Raw genomic sequence first — 21,572 nt, 5'->3', positions numbered from 1 at the left:
TTGTGTGCACGTAGAGGCTTAAACCCACAGCATGTAAGAGCTCCCTTTTCTTTGAAGAAAAAGTCACATATTTTTAGCCCTGTAAACCCTTGGAATATAAACTCTTCACTTCTAGTAATGTTAACATTATGAGTATAGAGGGTGCAATATAGAGCCTATAAGCCTTGCCTTCTAGAATCTAGAATTCTTTGTTTTTACACTGCTGCTACTCCCTGTTTATTATCTATGCATAGTCACTTTACCCCTACTTACATGTACAAATTACCTCGACTAACCTGTACCCCTACACATTGACTCGGTACCGGTATGCCCTGTATATAGCCTCGGTATTGTTATTTTCTTGTGTTACTTTTTATTTTATTTTTGACTTTAGTTTTTTTTGAGAATATTTTCTTAAGTCTATTTCTTGAACTGCATTGTTGGTTAAGGGTTTGTAAGTAAGCATTTCACGGTAAGGTTTACACCTGTTGTATTCGGCACATGTGACAAATACAATTTAATTTCATTTAATTTGAGAACTTAATAGAAAAGAGTAACTCGGCACAAACCAATCAATAAGGTCATTGTGAGATTAGAAGATCAATTGAATTGGGTTATCATGGTGTATAGGGCTAAGTCTTAGTTTCAGTCTGGAAATAATTATATAATCCACATTTAGTCTTGGAAATCTGTATAACCACAATATTGTGGTTTGTTGGAATTGTGAGGATTTTTAGACTAAAAAAGATATGTCTATCATCGAAGAGTGATATAGTATACCAACATAGTATCCCCATAACATAACTCAGAAATAGCCAAGTCTAATGAACATATAATATTTTGTATTAGACATTGGATAAAATAAGATTGAGAGATTACCATCAGCTACCTTATTATCTGTAACATACTCATACTAAATCACAGAGTCATATATGATGAATATTAGATCGTTTCAGATAAACTGGATAAACGGTTGACGTTATATGTCGGTGCTGGTTCGTGAGGAGCAGGGATGCCTCTGTCCCTTTAAGAGCGAGCGGTCTGGGGTGGCGCTTTCCTCCGCAAGGGCTTCTTGATATTAATAGTGTTGGTGTCTTGAAACTGACGTAATGCTTGGAGTCTGAGGTCCTGTCAAGCGATAACATTTCTGATAAAGAACTGAGATCACTGCAAACTAATCCTCCTTTTCCATCCAGACTCAGGCGTTTTAAATATTATACACAGTCACCCTGATTCCACGTGCACAGGCGAGATTTGAAATCGTGTATCCCCTGTAACAAAACAATTATAATAGCCTACCCGAGATCAACAAACAAACAACACAAAGACGGTTCATGGCTTACGCCAAAGCTCCACCATCTTTTAGACTGCAAAGACTATTGCAATTTAATCAACAGGTAAGGACAAACGGAATCAATGCACGTTACTAGCACAGAGGCGAGCAATTCGATGTGAATCTACAGTAGTACCAGAATGCTGATCGCTTTTAGTGAATGTTATGTAAGCGCTAAGGGATTTCATGAATCAGTTGTGAGCTACTTTGCTGTGAGAGAAAAAAAAAACCCAGCAGTGCTTCTCGGATTTCACATGGCATTTAGGTTTTGTTGGGTCAAACGCATGAGAAATTGAAATTGGCTACTTGCTAGAAGCAGAGGGGGTCACGTATTGAGAAGGAAGAATAACATGAGTTGCAGTAGGTTTGTAGCTTACTTTCTCCTTGCCGTTTCATTTAATCATTTGATTTCAGGGTGTTGTAGCATTCGTTTAATTATTGTAAAAGCGCGACGCAGTCTAGATAGGTGTTGGGGACAGAATAGGGCTATCTTCTTGACAATATCTACTTTTGTGTCTGCACACACACACACACACACACACACACACTGATAATATGAGGATTTTATTTGGCGCATCGTGTGTTTCTGTTTTCATTGTTCGTAAAGAGAGCGCATGGCAGAGGTTATATTAAGTTACAATGTAGCCTAATTTATTGAGTTTCTGAAACTTTTGTATTTATTTCGGAAGTGTATTGTTGAAGTTGAATGATTCATGTCGAGAACTGAACAACGTTTAAAACTCAATATTTAAAAACTTTCACGTAACTGTGATGTTCGACAAAGATAAGAAAACGCGTAGGCATGGCAACACACTTGGGTCTGGAGAATATGTCAACTAACTACAATGAATGAGACACAGCTAGGTTGGTTTTAAATTGCAAATTAAAGATATTTTACCAGTAACCTATTTTCCTAAACTTTCCACATTGCATTCGTATGCGGTCGAAGTTCTACGTTTTGGTTGTTAGAATGTTCAAGTCGTGTTGTGATTTTGTTACAAACAACAAAGTGCTGGGACCTTTATCAATGACTGATCACTTGTTCATTATTCAAACGTCATTATAAACTCGGTGGTTCCAGCCCTGAATGCTGATTGGCAGACAGCCATGGTATATCAGACCGTATACCACAGGTATGACAAAACATTTATTTTTACTGGTCCAATTACGGTGGTAATCACTTTATAATAGCAACAAGGCACCTCAGGGGTTTGTGCTATATGGCTTATATACCACGGCTAAGGGCTGTGTCCAGGCACTCAGCGTTGCGTCGAACTTAAGAGCAGCCCTTAGCTGTGGTATATTGGCCATGTACCACACCTCCTCGGGTCTTATTGCTTAAGTATAGCAGGCCACTTGGAAAAGTGAGTCATTTCCATATTCCAATCCATGTGGAGGGGATTAGGCTATATCTCAAAGGAGATGACACTGAGGTGCAGTGTGTGTGTGTGTGTGTGTGTGTGTGTGTGTGTGTGTGTGGAACTCAAAGTTTAAACTAGCATGACTGGGCATCATGATGAAGCAGCTCACTTTGCAGAAACTTAACTTAGCTTTTCATAATGTTGTCATAAAGTGTTATAAAGATAATATATTTCTACCATTGTGATACCTGCTTTGTTGCTTTAGTGAGGAGGTGAGGTAGTTTGGTTTGCTACTCAGCTGTTGGGGAAAAGTGCTGCTTTCAGAGGCATGTAAAACTTTCTTACTAGTAGTGCAAAACAGTTACACTATTACCCTCAGTGTGGGTATGAACTTGATAGATACATTGTAACCATGGACATTGTAGCAAATAACCCACTAAAGGTCTGGGCTTTTTCCTTTTAGACAATGTTTCTGTCGATCTAAACTTACTATTTTTCAGTTTGTAAGAAAATATTATCTGAACACAACTCTAAATTACCAACTTTTCAGCTTCACTTAGACTTGGTTTGTAGTTACATTGTTAGGACAATTTTCTTTTTTACATTACTCCAAATTCCCATGTTGGCTCCAGTAGATGCTTTGTATTCTTTCCCGTAAACTGTGAAACCAACCAAGCAGCCTACACGGCACCATGCATCAGGAAACGTCACTGATTCTGTCTATGAAAGCCCTCTTGTCAGTGAACGTTTTTTAATGACGTGGCCAAAGCAAATAAATGCTTTCCATCATTCGAAGAGGGTAGAGAGAGGTTAAGTTAAAACATAGTCTCAACAATGTATAACAATAGGCTAGTTTTTTATCGTATTGGCTACCTGTATGTCTTATATACCAATTATTTATGTTGTGCATATTAATATCAACGTAATAGTGATAACACACACATGCATAAATTGTATTTATTATACATTAATATATATCAAAGTATCTGGCCGCAAAAATCCACTTCTCAAAGTCAACTTTGTCCTCACTGTAGCCGTGTACCTACAACTGAATCTGATTGATACACGAAGCACTTCGCAAATCCTTAATTAAGTTTACACTGTGAAATGTTTTGTCACAATAATCCATTGATGTGCGAAGCCACTCTTTAGTCTCATTTTCTAAGACGATATTCGTTTTGCTTTTTAGTAATTAGAGAATTATGGAAAAACAAAAGACTTAACATCAGTATTCTGTAGTGTTTAATACTCTATACAAGGACTGCTTCTTTCAAAACGGAGGGAAAAGATCCCCATGGTTAGTTTGACAAGAGCTGTGTGAAGTCTCTGCTGAATTGCGGTAGGTATATCTGAAATGTAAATGGTTTCCCCATCTGTGAGTTCTTTGGAGGGGGGCTGCAGTAGATCAGCAGTGTATAGGGTAGGAGCTTTATGGCTGACGGATGGATTTGAGTCTCGTCGGTAGGAGAAAGCAGCAATGGGTGGTTTGTATTTGTTATACATGGCTTTAGAGTTTGCACAAGTTCTTCTAGGGTGATTTTTCCCCGAATCGCTGTGAGGCCAGCCTCTCACTTTGCGGTGTATCTTAGTACCAAATTCCACATGTAGGTGCTGCTGTATAAATACATTATTAATGAAAAGATACATATTTTGAAGCCTCATAAAATAAAAGTTATGTATAATATAAAACCTGCCAATGTCTTAAAATCCTAAAGGAGATGAGAAACTTAACTAGAGCAGATTAAACACATCCATGTCTCCCTGAGAAACTTAACTAGAGCAGATTAAACACATCCATGTCTCCCTGAGGAACTTAACTAGAGCAGATTAAACACATCCATGTCTCCCTGAGAAACTTAACTAGAGCAGATTAAACACATCCATGTCTCCCTGAGGAACTTAACTAGAGCAGATTAAACACATCCATGTCTCCCTGAGGAACTTAACTAGAGCAGATTAAACACATCCATGTCTCCCTGAGAAACTTAACTAGAGCAGATTAAACACATCCATGTCTCCCTGAGGAACTTAACTAGAGCAGATTAAACACATCCATGTCTCCCTGAAGAATTGTAGACATCGAAGATCCTAATGTAATTTGAGACGTAGGCTATTACAGAAGTTAGGTCAAATTGTGATACATTTCTTGATGAAGATTTAGATTTGTTTTGTTGACTCAGGCACCCTTCATTGCCATTCAGCAAAGTTTAGCATTTTTCTGGAGGCGGTTGTATCTCAGTGAAAACATATTGAAATCGAAAATGAGCCTTAGACATACTGTATAATATCTGTATAGTCATTTCTCACCGTTGTCTTGGAAACCCCCCTAATATCCATTCACTTAAATAGACAAAAATAAAGGCCCGCTCACATATATTTTCTCACTTTGAATGTTGTTTTTGCTTTTAAAACAAAAAGCGCTCTATGGAACACACTGGTCTACTGTGCCTTTAAATATTCAGTTTAATGCTTTTGCAAGTGACTAGACACCTTCCCTGGTGGCTTGATACGTGCAACCAGGAGAGGCAGGAAGCTTTCGATTCTCTTTAACCCGCTGACATAATTCTTACGTTTACTTTGAGAGGATGGACAGGAGTAATTGGTAGTGCTAAAAACTTGTAATAACACCTCAGAATCACCTTGGCAAACAAATATACTGAACAAAAATATAAACACAACATGGAACAATTTCTAAGATTTTACCGCGCTACAGTTCATGTAAGGAAATCAGTCAACTGAAATAAATTCATTAGGCCCTAATCTATGGATTTCACATGACTGGGAATAAAAATATGCATATGTTGGTCACAGATACCTTAAAAAAAACAGTCAGAAAACCAGTCAGTATCTGGTGTGACCACCATTTGCCTCATGCAGTGTGACACATCTCCTTTGCATAGAGTTGATCAGGCTGTTGATTGAGGCCTGTGGAATGTTGTCCCACTCCTCTTCAATGGCTGATTGAAGTTGCTGGTTATTGGCGGTAACTGGAACACGCTGTCATACACCTCGATCCAGAGCATCCCAAACATGCTTAATGAGTGACATGCAGGCCATGGAAGAACTGGGACATTTTCAGCTTTCAGGAATTGTGTACAGATCCTTGCAATTATCATGCGGAAACATGAGGTGATGTCGGCGGATGTATGGCACAACAATGGGCCTCAGGATCTCGTCACGGTATCTCTGTGCATTCAAATTGCCATCTATAAAATGCAATTGTGTTTGTTGCCCGTAGCTTATGCCTGCCCATACCATAACTCCACTGCCACCATGGGGCACTCTGTTCACAACGTTGACATAAGCAAACCTCTCGCCCACACGACCCCATACATGTGGTCTGCAGGCCGGTTGGACGTATTGCCAATTTCTCTAGAAATTTCTCAATTTCTCTTATGGTAGAGAAATGAACATCCAATTCTCTGGCCACAGCTCTGATGGACATTCCTGCAGTCAGCATGCCAATTGCACGCTCCCTCAAAACTTGAGGCTCACTAACAGAGATGTAACCAAATTTCTGAACAAAATCTGAGAAAAATAAGCTTTTTGTGCATATGAAACATTTCTGGGATCTTTTATTTCAGCTAATGAGACATGAGACCAACATGTGATTTGTTGCATTTATATTTTTGTTCAGTATAGTTTTTTCCAGATTTGTGGGGAAATGGGTCCAGGGTTAGAGTAGCCTATAATAGTTGTTGATACAGCTTATTTTTTTCTTTCTATTTGTTTTAAAAAGTCCTTCCCACTGACAGTTGCTGATCTAAGATCTGTAATAGTTCATGTATTTCACACAACTGTTGCATTTAACAGAAAAATGTTTTACATATATTCTGAACAACAGGCTCTTAAAGGGATAGAAAGTAGGCCTTGTTCTTGAGGCTAATTGGGATCTGTGATTAATTAATGTATTATTTAACGTTTATTTAACTAGGCAAGTCAGTTATGACGCCCTACCCCGGCCAAACCCTAACCTGGATGACGCGGGACCAATTGTGCTCCGCCCTATGGGACTCCCAATCACGGCCGTTTGTGATATAGCCAGGAATTGAACCAGGGTCTGTAGTGACCCCTCTAGCACTGAGATGGACCGCTGCGCCACTGTTCACCTGTTAAAGCAAGTCAGTATTTGAACTACTAATTTCCCCAAGGAAAAAAGTGCTTGTTGTACCTCCTCCAGTCATATGGATGGGGGTGGCTTGTACTGGGCTCTGTATGCAGCAGTGGCTTATGGTGTGGTTTGGGAAGGTGTAGTGATGTGGGCCTAGACACTTTCTGTTTTATATTAGGGATAAATCAAGAGGCCTACGTTTCCAGACCTGCTGTCTGTGTCTGGTAGACATTTCTTGTAGGTTTAGATCAGGAATTTCCCTTTATCACACAAGGATCCTCACCTCTTTTCTACACCAGACTTAGAAATTGTGTTTGTGTGTGTTTGTGTTTTATCTTAGGATTTCCATAATGCACTTTGGGCTAGCTAGCATAGAAATTCCCTTAACCATCACCCAGACACAGATAAACCTATTGATTAGGAGCAGAGTATGCAAAAAATGTGGTTCTCTCTCCTCTCCTCTCCTCTCCTCTCCTCTCCTCTCCTCTCCTCTTTAGAACTCTGATGAGTCAGTTTAGCCTCTGTGTTCATGATCTATCTATCAGGGTGTGTTCTTTATTTCCCCCATTATTGTTCAGTGTTTTTCTACTGTAGTGGGCACGGCAAAGGCCATTACATCTCAGACAGGTTGGACAGGATGAGTCGTCGAGAAGAGTTGGAGAAAATAGTGTTCCTGGGGAAGGTTTGTTTTCCTGTATCCAATTAGGTTTGCCAGAGGGTCTGTCGTACCGTCAGCTCCTATTCATTCATGAGACCGACAGCCCGGCAGTTTGATGATGTCTTGCACAGGACTGACTCTGATTTGTAATGACCGCGTCGTTAATTGTTTTTACTGATCATTGTTCTCTCTCTCGAAATCACATGGAAGGCAAAATGTCGGTCAGTATGGCCTTCATACGTTTTATGACTTTTTATAGCTTTTTAACTCGTTCCAGTTTCCAAGCTATTGTTTTGAGACAACTTTTGAGGTTTACTTGCATGTTTGATGTGCATATGTGGGATACATTTTAAGTAGACTTTAAAGAATATATTGTGTTGATTTCACTTTTTTGTGCTTCCTTGATTTTTACATGTGTTTTCTTTTTTTTATGGGGTGTGATTGCAGAGAGAGAAGCATTGTGACGTGTGCTCCAGTGGAACCCAGGACTGCTACGACCTGTGACCTCTGAAGACACAAGTGGAAGAAGAGAGACAACTTTTACAAACTTCAGAAAGACCCTGCCAACAACAACAAGACCAAAGAAAAGACAATGGAATAAATGAATCTCCAGCATGGACGTGGAATAAAGGATACCTCAGTCAAGAACCAGGGCAAAGACCCTGGATGTTGTTCCTGTTCTGCTAGTCTTTCTCCCTGTGGAATCGGTGCTGATAATGCGCTAACCCAATGCTCAGCAGAGGTATGATCTCTCTTGTTGTAGGCCTCAATATACACAGATTAGGCTTAGAAAAATGTGAATATTGTTTCTTTTCACGTAACTTGAAATGGTTTCATGTCAGCCGAAACCCAAATTGAATAGGCTGAAGTTATTAAAGATTGTAACGCTTTATTTCAATCTTTTTCAAAAACCGATTCACAGGCGGGGTTCTCAAAATATATTTTATTGAACTATAGCTTAATCCTCGTTGTTGTGGAGTTGTTTTGCTCGGCTCTATCCTTTTTAGCAGTTGTATGTTCATAGCTGTGGTATATTCCAGCGTTTTGATCTTGTATTGAAGGCAGTACCATCTGTATTTGTAGAGCTTATTATGTGGAATGTTGTCTATATTGACTTAATGTTTCGACCGCCCCCTGGACCACACACATGCTCATGGTACGTTCTCCGTTCACTCTGCTCTTGTCTAGATGGGTCAACTGACAGTTTTATTGTCTGTATCTTTATGATCTGATCCTTTACAAAACGTTCCAGGAGGTTGTTGCTATAAAGTAGGTTTCTACAGTGTTGTTACAGCTTAGTCATACCTAACGTTTATTCATACTGAGACACAAAGTTACTGGCAGTACATTTAGACAACAGTGTTTCATGTTATTGACAAATGTAACAGGACTCATACCTAACGTTTATTCATACTGAGACACACAGTTACTGGCAGTACATTTAGACAACAGTGTTTCATGTTATTGACAAATGTAACAGGACTCATACCTAACGTTTATTCATACTGAGACACACAGTTACTGGCAGTACATTTAGACAACAGTGTTTCATGTTATTGACAAATGTAACAGGACTCATACCTAACGTTTATTCATACTGAGACACACAGTTACTGGCAGTACATTTAGACAACAGTGTTTCATGTTATTGACAAATGTAACAGGACTCATACCTAACGTTTATTCATACTGAGACACACAGTTACTGGCAGTACATATAGATAACAGTATTTCATGTTATTGACAGATGTAACAGGACTCATACCTGAAGTTAATCTCATACTGAGACACAAAGTTTCAGGTGATTTTGCAGGGTAGGTGGTACAAAGTTTCAGTTGATTTTGCAGGGTAGGTAGGAGTAAGTTACTGGCAGTACGTATAGCCTAGAACAATATTGCATGGTATTGACAGATGCAAAAGGAGTGCTGCTTTGCCTTTGCCTCGAACTGCTGAGGAATAATTCATTATGAAGATAGATGAGTCTAATTAGATGTGAACCAACACCTGTCATCTTTCTTAACAGATCAATTTGCCTCGCATTAAACAGTATCCTTATTTATGCCTGTCTTTTGGTCAATGCTTGCATTGCCATCAAGTGGCAGGTTATCACTCTTGATAAGGACACTACAATATTTCAACATTTATGGTAATGAATCAATAACTGCGGTGTTTGTTTTTTGTCACAAGGACTCAGTCATTTATGCTGTTTCTTTCTAAATCCTCAGCGACAGTGCAAGTTGTGCTCTTTGCTGTGCATTGCACTATGGCATTGAAAAGCAATGAGCACAGAAATCTAATACTGTCATTAAGTTTGGAAAGTGTCCACACAGCTGGCGGTTTGGACTTCTTAACAGTCCTTAAGTGACGTATCTCAAAATGTGTGCCATACTTGAAAATGTTCTCTTCATCCAGATCCGAATATTAAACATGTGATAATTAACAGCTATTACGAGAACATTTCTTCGTTAACGCTGCAGAAACGTTTTCTCCTGACTGTCTAGCGAGTTCAGCAGATTTGTATAATGTTCAATATATGCTATCTTTTCCCATCCAGACTACTCAAAACCGAAAATGTGTCTGAACTTGAGAAATAACGTTACCTCTGTGTTATAATGGGCCTAACTTAAAGCTTTCAGTTGGTTCTTAGAGCTTTCAGTTGGTTCTTAAAGCTTTCAGTTGGTTCTTAAAGCTTTCAGTTGGTTCTTAAAGCTTTCAGTTGGTTCTTAGAGCTTTCAGTTGGTTCTTAGAGCTTTCAGTTGGTTCTTAGAGCTTTCAGTTGGTTCTTAGAGCTTTCAGTTGGTTCTTAAAGCTTTCAGTTGGTTCTTAGAGCTTTCAGTTGGTTCTTAGAGCTTTCAGTTGGTTCTATACGCTTTCAGTTGGTTCTTAAAGCTTTCAGTTGGTTTTTAGAGCTTTCAGTTGGTTCTTAGAGCTTTCAGTTGGTTCTTAAAGCTTTCAGTTGTGTTTCATAGAGACATCTGAGCTATTATTAACAACCAATTAAACATGCATTCAAGTGTTTCGAGTGTTATTCTCATGATCAGCTCAGCCATAGAAAACATAGGCCCAAAGAAGAAAAACACAAGATTGTTTTGAATACTTATTTTTTTGTGTTATTTACCCCATCCTACATTTACCTTGGTAGATGTTTGTAAAAAGTGATTGGCTTGCGTCTAGATGTTAGGCTAAAGTACATGACCTGTATGTGGGACATCAGGTATAGGTTAGGTGGTTAGTGGATTTGTTTGACATGTTATCTGAGCTGATTCAGAGTACTGAGTGTGAAGTCATCATCCTGATAGATGTCTGAGCGGAGGCCTGTTGCATAGTGATATGTTTTAGAACTCATCATATGATATTAATGTTATAATCATTACAGGAATACTGACTGATACTTTAGAACGCAGGTGATTTTAGAGGACCGACAGTGTGAATACCCAAACACACTCCTTAACCACTGTAGCTGGAGTGGTTACCAGTGACTTTCAATCTGGCCTATTCAGACTTCCTCACACAAACAAACGTTTCACATGAAGCTTTAAACCATGATACGGCCTCAACTTGAGAAATGAGCTGTTTCTGTAACTTTTCTGCCCTTTTTCTGAAGGATAGCAGCTTTTAGCGTCAGAAGTACAAGGTTCATTAAATGCAGCCTTGATTTGGGTAATATTATACAGATGAGGTTAGTTGTCAGCACAGTGTGTCTGTAGGAACAAGCCTCAGTGATACAGTATATGATGTGTCAATGGGTTTTGAAGGACGCGCTGTGCCAAATGATTCTATAATGCTTATTTAAAATGTCTTAAAGAAGATAACATTTTTCACGGTTCTCTGGTGTCTGGATAAATATTTCTGGTTGGGCAGTTCTGCTGCTGCTCTATGGCATAGCGGCCCAGTTGTTTTCACGCCATCTCAGCCAACTACTGTTGCTCGCTCATGTCCTCAGTGTTTTTTTTCAACCTTCAAGTACATAGTGCCATTTTTCCCTCATGTAATATTTGTGCATTTTTTAAACCCCTTAAATTCTAGTCAGGTATAGTATTTGTTTCTACACAATGCAAGGCAGATGAGCTTTGGATATCCATTGTTCTTGGTTCAAGGCTTAAAGTCTTTGTGATTGCTTCATACCACAGAGAATTTGCTCATATGTCCCAGAACACGATGGAAATCACACCTGTGTTACTTGGAACATGTAGTAATTGGAGAAGAGTATTATCATTACTCAGAGCAAGATGATTGTCTCTTTGACTGCTGAGTAGAATTGGAACTCTGGGCGGCCATCTTTGTCTCTCTGTCACTTCGCAACGTTATCCAACATCACCAAGTGAAGCAATTATGAACCTCAGCAAGACCACTGACATGTACCCGGCATGTGGTTGTAGTTGAAATGATGTCTTCTGAAAGAATAGTGCCATTGAAGCTCAGACACATGGGCAGAATTGTCAAACGTTTGTCTGCCAACAATACTTAGCACTTCTGAACAGTGTCGGCAGTCAATCTCTTTTGTGCTCACACAGCAAAGACCTTAGAAGTCGTCAGCCACTCAGCCTTGTTAAAGAGTAACTTTCATGAAATAAGTTTTTTCATCTAAAACCAAATGTTTTAGACTTAGTTATAGTGAAACACAAATTCTGTTCTTCATTTTGACAGGTAGTTGCAAAAGTATCTATTTTGGTATTTTAATAGTAAATCGAGCTCTTTTTGCCTGTAGCAGTTCAACTCTACCATTGAAATTGTGATCAGTCAATCAAATGTATTTATAAAGCCCTTTTTACATCAGCTGATGTCACAAAGTGCTGTACAGAAACCCAGCCTAAAACCCCAAACAGCAAGCAATGCAGATGTAGAAGCAATGCAGGTGTAGACCCCTCTCAACTTGTGCTGGGTGGTACCACCTCAAGGCTAACTATAAAAGCAGGTGACAGCGCGCCTTATTTGGCAATGGCCTTGGTAAATGGAGTGTGCCAATATATTTTGCATGATGTTTCCTTGACTAGACTACTGAGGCTATTCAAAAGGCATTAAGGCAGATTTCCACAAATGATCAAATTCAACGTTTTTGCTTACCGTTTCATACACATCTATGTGCTTTTACGAAGAAGAAAATACATGTAGGCTATGAGGATTATATGTTTATATTCGTAGCTACATCCATCGTAACAAGAAATAGATGACAATGTTGGTCATGTCAGCTCGTTAGATTTTTTTCCCCAAACACTATGAATGATTGGTATCGCCGTCTGCTAAGACAGTTTGCTCATAGTTCAATAATTGTGAGTTCTAATTTACAATATTCATTTCGTGCCCACACACTTTTAATGGAAAAGTGAAAGCATAGCTGTGAAGGGGGCTCGCCCTGGTAGTAGTTGTAGGTTTTTATACAGTACCCAAGACCAGTCTGTGAGTTACATTGACCACAGGAAAAAGAGCTACAGGGTAATTACTGCAATACGGGTTGGATTGAATTGAGCCCCTAATTTTCATTTTCAAGGTGATGATTGCACTTTCCTTCCCAATACAGCCCACATTTAAACATTTTGTTTGCATCCCATGGGGGATTGAACCTTACACTGCAAGTGGCAGTAGATGTCAGGAAGTCATTGTCTTACCACTGTGAGCTAATTATCCAAAGCCGTATTTGCTTGTGATGCACATCATTTTATTATCAGAGCGTGCCAGTGCACTTCTGGTATGTATGCTTTAGTGAAAAAGTGTTGGGATCAGGTACAGCTATGTTTACCCACCCCCCACAATGAATATTTATGAGCAAGTTCCCCCACCTACAACTTCTCACCTGAATGCATTTAATTTTTTATTTTTATTGAATGGGTTGGACAAAGGCTGAAATTGGGGTTGAGTTACCTTTGAAAATACTCCAAACTAGGTGGTAGTAGCATTGCTTGCCAATGCATACCCATGCATATTGCTTAGGAGTCTTTAGGATTATCTGCGCTAATGTTGGTGTTTTGTAGAACTTCGTTGTTGTACCTTGCCAGTGTCGTGTGCATTGTGTCTGTGCACTGAGCTAGCTACCATCTCATAGCCTACATTGCATATGAAGTGTGACTGGCTCATCCATAGATGTTCTATCTTTCCCCCTTTTTTTTAGGTTGGCTTCGTGCTCTCTGATTGGCTCAGTCAAGTTGTTGGCCGCTGACGAGCATCTCTGTTATAGTCGGTTGGTTCGTCACTGCCGGGTCGGTACCCAGCAGGTAGCTCTTTTCATCTAACAAGAGAAGGAACTGTGATAAGTCTATCGGCAGTCTATCGGCAGTCTATCGGCAGTCTATCGGCAGTCTGTCTATTGGCCGTCTATCTGCAGTCTACCTGCAGTCTACCTGCAGTCTACCTGCAGTCTACCTGCAGTCTACCTGCAGTCTACCTGCAGTCTATGGCAGTCTACCTGCAGTCTATGGCAGTCTTGGCAGTCTATCAGCAGTCTATCGGCAGTGAGATTCTCGGTGTGTTTAATGCCTTAGAGTTGTAGAAGGGGTGGTGTGAACCTGCTCATTAAGGAAGGAAAGGTTGAATGCTGGTGGCTGATTACGCCGTCATCTCCCCCTCATTCTCATGCACCTTATTGCAATAACCCTGAAACCCACTGAACTAATCTAATTAGTTTGAGAACAAGAAATGATCCTGGGTCATTTGCAGAATGCTAAACAAGAGAGCGATTCATTCTCTTGTGGCATTAAAAAATTACTGGGTAAGTGCAGGCCTGTTGTTTTTAGTGGATTGCTTCCACGAGGCCATATGGTGGTGGAAACAAAGCCCCAAAAGGGGCAAAGAAAAAGGGGGACGGGCGCTGCAGTGAAGCTGCAAAAACAAAGTATCTTGAGTCAAACCCCCTTCAATTAAAGAATACTTTTTTTGTGCGTCTAAATGCAGATGCAAAAATGCCAGCCGTAACTAAATGGACCCGACCACATTGTTCACACATAGGAGGAGTCTGGTCAGGATCAGCACCAGAACTGTATTGAGCCGCTGGGCCACAATTCCAAACTGTACATTGTTGAGGAATTCTGCGTTGCCAGGCTATTTTTGGTGGGGCTCCATTTCAGGTTGCCAGGTGACAGAGATTGCATTCTTTCCTTGTTACATGACTACCCATGATCCTCCAGGTATCCTAGTCACAGTATCCTCTCTCGCTGGTCACTACTGGAATGTCATGTGGCCAGTAGTAGCCTGATGTGAAAATATAACTTGTTAAATACTGACCTGGTGCAGTTGAATTTACGTGTGTCCAAAGGCAAGTCTCTTCACTTGCCAAAGCAATTAAGAACCTTAAACACTCTTTCCTGGTGGGGTTGCTTCCCCAAACCCTCCAAATGATCCCCTCTCAGCCCAACACAGTCTGCTCTCCACAGAAAGGCCAATTCACAAGTCTAGGTGTTGCCACAACATGGAGAAGACCAGCATTACGTTTGACCATAGTCAACCTGGTTAAAAAGCCTTCTTTCTTTTGCAAATTGAAGGTTTGGGGTAGAGGAAGCTATTCGGAGTCTGTCAGAGTAGTCTGCTGTATGTGTGGCTGCTAAACTCAGAAGCCTGAGTCCTCTCCCTTTACATTAGGGGTTATAATCCCTTTGCCTTTACATTAGGGGTTATTATCCCTCTCCCTTTACATTAGGGGTTATTATCCCTCTCCCTTTACATTAGGGGTTATTATTCATCTCCCTTTACATTAGGGGTTATTATCCCTCTCCCTTTACATTAGGGGTTATTATCCCTCTCCCTTTACATTAGGGGTTATTATTCATCTCCCTTTACATTAGGGGTTATAATCCCTTTGCCTTTACATTAAGGGTTATTATCCCTCACCCTTTACATTAGGGGTTAGAATCCCTCTCCCTTTACATTAGGGGTTATTATCCCCCTCCCTTTACATTAGGGGTTATTATTCATCTCCCTTTACATTAGGGGTTATTATCCCCCTCCCTTTACATTAGGGGTTATTATCCCTCTCCCTTTACATTAGGGGTTATTATCCCCCTCCCTTTACATTAGGGGTTATTATTCATCTCCCTTTACATTAGGGGTTATTATCCCCCTCCCTTTACATTAAGGGTTATTATTCCTTTGCCTTTACATTAGGGGTTATTATCCCTCTCCCTTTACATTAGGGGTTATTATCCCTCTCCCTTTACATTAGGGGTTATTATCCCCCTCCCTTTACATTAGGGGTTATTATTCATCTCCCTTTACATTAGGGGTTATTATCCCCCTCCCTTTACATTAAGGGTTATTATCCCTCACCCTTTACATTAGGGGTTATTATCCCCCTCCCTTTACATTAGGGGTTATTATTCATCTCCCTTTACATTAGGGGTTATTATCCCCCTCCCTTTACATTAAGGGTTATTATTCCTTTGCCTTTACATTAGGGGTTATTATCCCTCTCCCTTTACATTAGGGGTTATTATCCCTCTCCCTTTACATTAAGGGGTATTATCCCTCTCCCTTTACATTAGGGGTTATTATCCCCCTCCCTTTACATTAGGGGTTATTATCCCCCTCCCTTTACATTAGGGGTTATTATCCCTCTCCCTTTACATTAGGGGTTATTATCCCCCTCCCTTTACATTAGGGGTTATTATCCCCCTCCCTTTACATTAGGGGTTATAATCCCTTTGCCTTTACATTAAGGGTTATTATCCCTCTGCCTTTACATTAGGGGTTATTATCCCCCTCCCTTTACATTAGGGGTTATTATCCCCCTCCCTTTACATTAGGGGTTATTATCCCCCTCCCTTTACATTAGGGGTTATTATCCCCCTCCCTTTACATTAGGGGTTATAATCCCTTTGCCTTTACATTAAGGGTTATTATCCCTCTGCCTTTACATTAGGGGTTATTATCCCCCTCCCTTTACATTAGGGGTTATTATCCCCCTCCCTTTACATTAGGGGTTATTATCCCCCTCCCTTTACATTAGGAGTTATTATCCAGATGGAGTGTGTATCAATCTGGATTGTTGGCTGATGTTTTCTCAGTGTGTTCTATCACGGTTACAGACTGTCCTTGACAACGGGCCTTAGCTGTATTTAGGAGGATTGTAGAACCCACAGGAAAGTCTCACAGACTCACAGACACCTGAACCCCTGAACCGCATTAGGTGGTAGAGACAGATTATGTTCTATATTTCTCTGCCTCAAACTACACCACATTACCAAAAGTATGTGGACACCTGCTCATCAAACATCTAATTCCAAAATCATGGGCATTAATATGGAGTTGGTCCCCCCTTTGTTGCTATAACAGCCTCCATTATTCTGGGAAGGCTTTCCACTAGATGTTGGAACATTGCTGAGGGGACTTACTTTCATTCAGCCACACGAGCATTAGTGAGGTTGGGCACTGATGTTGGGCGATTAGGCCTGGCTCGCAGTTGGTGTTTCAATTCTTCCCAAAGGTGTTTGATGGGGTTGAGGTCAGGGCTCTGTGCAGGCCAGTTAAGTTCTTCCTCACCAGTCTCGACAAACCATTTCTGTATGGACCTCGCTTTGTGCACTGTGATGCTGAAGCAGGAAAGGGTCATTCCAAAACTGTTGCCATAAAGTTGCCACAAAGTTGGAAGCACAGAATCCTTTAGAATGTCATTGTATACATTAAGATCACTGGAACTAAGGGGCCTAGGCCGAACCACAAAAACAACCCCAGACCATTATTCCTCCTCCACCAAACTTTACAGTTGGCACTATGCATTCGGGCAGGTAGCATTCTCCTGTCATCCGCCAAACCCTGATGTTGAAATGCGGGGCAGCAGGTAGCCTAGTGGTTTGAGTGTTGGGCTAGTAACCAAAAGGTTGCTGGATCGAATCCCCGAGCTGACAAGGTATAAATCTGTTGTTCTGCCCCTGAACAAGGCAGTTAACCCGCTGTTGTTTGGACCTCGGTAGTGAGTGTTGCAACTGAGGACAGATGATTTTTATGCATTTCAGCACTCCCGTACTCTGAAAAACACCAAAAGAAAGATGCCCAGGGTCCCTGCTCATCTCTGTGAACGTGCCTTAGTCATGCTGCAAGGAGACATGAGGACTGCAGATGTGGCCAGGGCAATAAATTGCAATGTCCGTACTGTAAGATGCCTAAGGTAGCGCTACAGGGAGACAGGACGGACAGCTGATCGTCCTCGCAGTGTCAGACCACATGTAACAACACCTGCACAGGATCGGTACATCCGACCATCACACCTGCGGGACAGGTACAGGAAGCAACAACAACTGCCTGAGTTACACCAGGAACGCACAATCCCTCCATCAGTGCTCAGACTCTCCGCAATAGGCTGAGAGAGGCTGGACTGAGGGTTTGTAGGCCTGTTGTAAGGCAGGTCCTCACCAGACCGGCAACAACGTCACCTATGGGCACAAACCCACCGTCGCTGGACCAGACAGGACTGGCAAAAAGTGCTCTTCACTGACGAGTCACGGTTTTGTCTCACCAGAGGTGATGATCTGATTCGCGTTTATTGTCAAAAGAATGAGTGTTACACAGCATGACTAATCAGAACAAATACGTATCACATCAGACAGTAATGGAGGTTATTAGAGGTTAAATAAGGTACTGAAAATAATTGTATGTTGCAAACCATTTCTTAGTTCTGCTAGAAACATATGTGCTATATTTGTGGTGGTGGTGGTTGGCTTATAATTCTGGGAGGAGCTACAGTGTGAAGCTTTATCAAACTTATTAGTGAAACAAAAATGTGACAACTTTTATATGTGGATTATGAATATGAGTAGTACACTGTATGTGCAGTCTAATAGTGATATAGAGCAGACCTGTAGTAGATTATATAGCAGACCTGTAGTAGTTTATATAGCAGACCTGTAGTAGATTATAGAGCAGGCCTGTAGTAGATTATAGAGCAGACCTGTAGTAGATTATATAGCAGTCCTGTAGTAGTTTATAGAGCATACATGTAGTAGATTATATAGCAGTCCTGTAGTAGTTTATAGAGCAGACATGTAGTAGATTATATAGCAGACCTGTAGTAGATTATATTGCAGACCTGTAGTAGTTTATAGAGCAGACATGTAGTAGATTGTATTGCAGACCTGTAGTAGACTATATAGCAGTCCTGTAGTAGTTTATAGAGCAGACATGTAGTAGATTATATTGTAGACCTGTAGTAGTTTATAGAGCAGACCTGTAGTAGATTATAGAGCAGACATGTAGTATATTATATAGCAGACCTGTAGTTGGTTATATAGCAGACCTGTAGTAGTTTATACAGCAGACCTGTAGTAGTTTATACAGCAGACCTGTAATAGATTATATAGCAGACCTGTAGTAGGTTATAGAGCAGACCTGTAGTAGTTTATAGAGCAGACCTGTAGTAGTTTATAGAGCAGTCCTGTAGTAGATTATATAGCAGACCTGTAGTAGATTATATAGCAGACCTGTAGTAGTTTATAGAGCAGACCTGTAGTTGTTTATACAGCAGGCCTGTGGTAGATTATATAGCAGACCTGTAGTAGATTATATAGCAGACCTGTAGTAGATTATAGAGCAGGCCTGTAGTAGATTATAGAGCAGACCTGTAGTAGATTATATAGCAGACCTGTATTAGTTTATAGAGCAGACCTGTTGTAGATTATATAGCAGACCTGTAATAGATTATATAGCAGACCTGTAGTAGATTATATCGCAGCCCTGTAGTAGGTTATATAGCAGACCTGTAGTAGTTTATAGAGCAGACCTGTAGTAGTTTATAGAGCAGTCCTGTAGTAGATTATATAGCAGACCTGTAGTAGATTATATAGCAGACCTGTAGTAGATTATAGAGCAGGCCTGTAGTAGATTATAGAGCAGGCCTGTAGTAGATTATATAGCAGACCTGTATTAGTTTATAGAGCAGACCTGTAGTAGATTATATAGCAGACCTGTAGTAGATTATAGAGCAGACCTGTAGTAGAATATATAGCAGACCTGTAGTAGAATATATAGCAGACCTGTAGTAGTTTATAGAGCAGACCTGTAGTAGTTTATAGAGCAGACCTGTAGTAGTTTATAGAGCAGACCTGTAGTAGATTATATAGCAGTCCTGTAGTAGTTTATAGAGCAGACATGTAGTAGATTATATAGCAGTCCTGTAGTAGTTTATAGAGCAGACATGTAGTAGATTATATAGCAGACCTGTAGTAGATTATATCGCAGACCTGTAGTAGATTATATAGCAGACCTGTATTAGTTTATAGAGCAGACATGTAGTAGATTGTATTGCAGACCTGTAGTAGACTATATAGCAGTCCTGTAGTAGTTTATAGAGCAGACATGTAGTAGATTATATTGTAGACCTGTAGTAGTTTATAGAGCAGACCTGTAGTAGATTATAGAGCAGACATGTAGTATATTATATAGCAGACCTGTAGTTGGTTATATAGCAGACCTGTAGTAGATTATATCGCAGCCCTGTAGTAGGTTATATAGCAGACCTGTAGTAGATTATATAGCAGTCCTGTAGTAGTTTATTGAGCAGACCTGTAGTAGTTTATAGAGCAGACCTGTAGTAGATTATAGAGCAGACCTGTAGTAATGTAGTACTCATATGTAGAAGACATGTAGTAATTTAATACTAATATTGAGCAGACCTGTAGTAATTTTATACTAATACAGATCAGACCTGTGACAATTTAATACCAATATAGAGCAGACCTGTAGTAATTTAATACTAATATAGAGCAGACCTGTAGTAATTTAATACTAATATAGAGCAGACCTGTAGTAATTTAATACTGATATAGAGCAGACCTGTAGTAATTTAGTACTAATATAGAGCAGACCTGTCACGCTTGTCGTTGGAAATGGAGGACCAAAATGCAGCAGGTATGTGTACGCTCATCTTGACATTTATTTACTCAAAATGAACATACAAAAATAACAAAACGAAACAGTCTTGAAAGGCTCACTCAGCAAAACAAGAAACAATCTCCCACAAATGCACAGACAAACACACCCAACTAATATAGGACTTCCAATCAAAGGCAACACCAAACAGCTGCCTTCAATTGGAAGTCCACCCCAATTAACCCAACATAGAAACACACTCACTAGACTACACATAGAAATACATAAACATAGACCACAACTCAAAACCCTGAAATAATAAATCAAACGCCCTCCTAACTAACACACCACCCTGAACCACATAAAACAAATACCCTCTGCCACGTCCTGACCAAACTACAATAACAATTAACCCTTATACTGGCCAGGACGTGACAAGACCTGTAGTAATTTAATACTAATATAGAGCAGACCTGTAGTAATTTAATACTAATATAGAGCAGACCTGTAGTAATTTAATACTAATATAGAGCAGACCTGTAGTAATTTAATACTAATATAGAGCAGACCTGTAGTAATTTAATACTAATATAGAGCAGACCTGTAGTAATTTAATACTAATATAGAGCAGACCTGTAGTAATTTAATACTGATATAGAGCAGACCTGTAGTAATTTAATACTAATATAGAGCAGACCTGTAGTAATTTAATACTAATATAGAGCAGACCTTTAGTAGTTTAATACTAATATTGAGCAGACCTGTAGTAATTTAATACTAATATAGAGCAGACCTTTAGTAGTTTAATACTAATATTGAGCAGACCTGTAGTAATTTAATACTAATATAGAGCAGACCTTTAGTAGTTTAATACTAATATTGAGCAGACCTGTAGTAATTTAATACTAATATAGAGCAGACCTTTAGTAGTTTAATACTGGGCTTCAGGCAGCAGAGGAGACGGTCCCCTTGCCTCGACAGAACCTACAGAGAAACCTCCAAGCCCCTTTCTCCTCTCTCCTCTCTCCTCTCCTCTCTCCTCTCTCCTCTCTCCTCTCTCCCAGCCTGAACACTGCTCTGGTTGCTGTCGGTTTCCTGTCATAAGAGACATACGGTTGGTAGCTCAATCTCTCCCACCCCCAGCGCTGGTACCATCCCATAACTGTTCAGGCATTCCTGTGGACCAGACAGAGACTGGGTCTGCAGTCGCTCCACCAGACCCTCTCAGCACCTATTATGGTCAACAGGCCCGGGGTCGCTGTCAGGCCTGCCACGTTTTGATTCACCGTCCACCCCGGATTCCTCCTGCCTGCGTCTGTTTTCACCATGTTCTTAACGTCCCAG

At 40.2% G+C, this 21,572-nt stretch overlaps 1 protein-coding gene across 1 annotated transcript in view; it reads left to right on the top strand.

Moving 5' to 3' along the window:
• The first annotated feature begins 1,384 nt into the window (after positions 1-1,384).
• The window catches only part of LOC115173247 (zinc finger transcription factor Trps1-like), a 191,641-nt gene continuing 171,453 nt past the window's right edge, over positions 1,385-21,572 (top strand). The window contains exons 1-2 of the mRNA XM_029731162.1: positions 1,385-1,676; positions 7,890-8,184. Of these exons, the coding sequence (XP_029587022.1) occupies positions 8,172-8,184 (13 nt within the window). The 5' untranslated portion in view covers positions 1,385-1,676; positions 7,890-8,171. The remainder of the gene's footprint in view (positions 1,677-7,889; positions 8,185-21,572) is intronic.

This window comes from Salmo trutta, chromosome 34 (genome assembly GCF_901001165.1).
Source record: "Salmo trutta chromosome 34, fSalTru1.1, whole genome shotgun sequence".
Lineage (NCBI taxonomy): Eukaryota > Metazoa > Chordata > Actinopteri > Salmoniformes > Salmonidae > Salmo > Salmo trutta.
The sequence above is the reverse complement of the archived record's forward strand: the minus strand, read 5'-3'. Positions and strand labels throughout refer to the sequence as shown.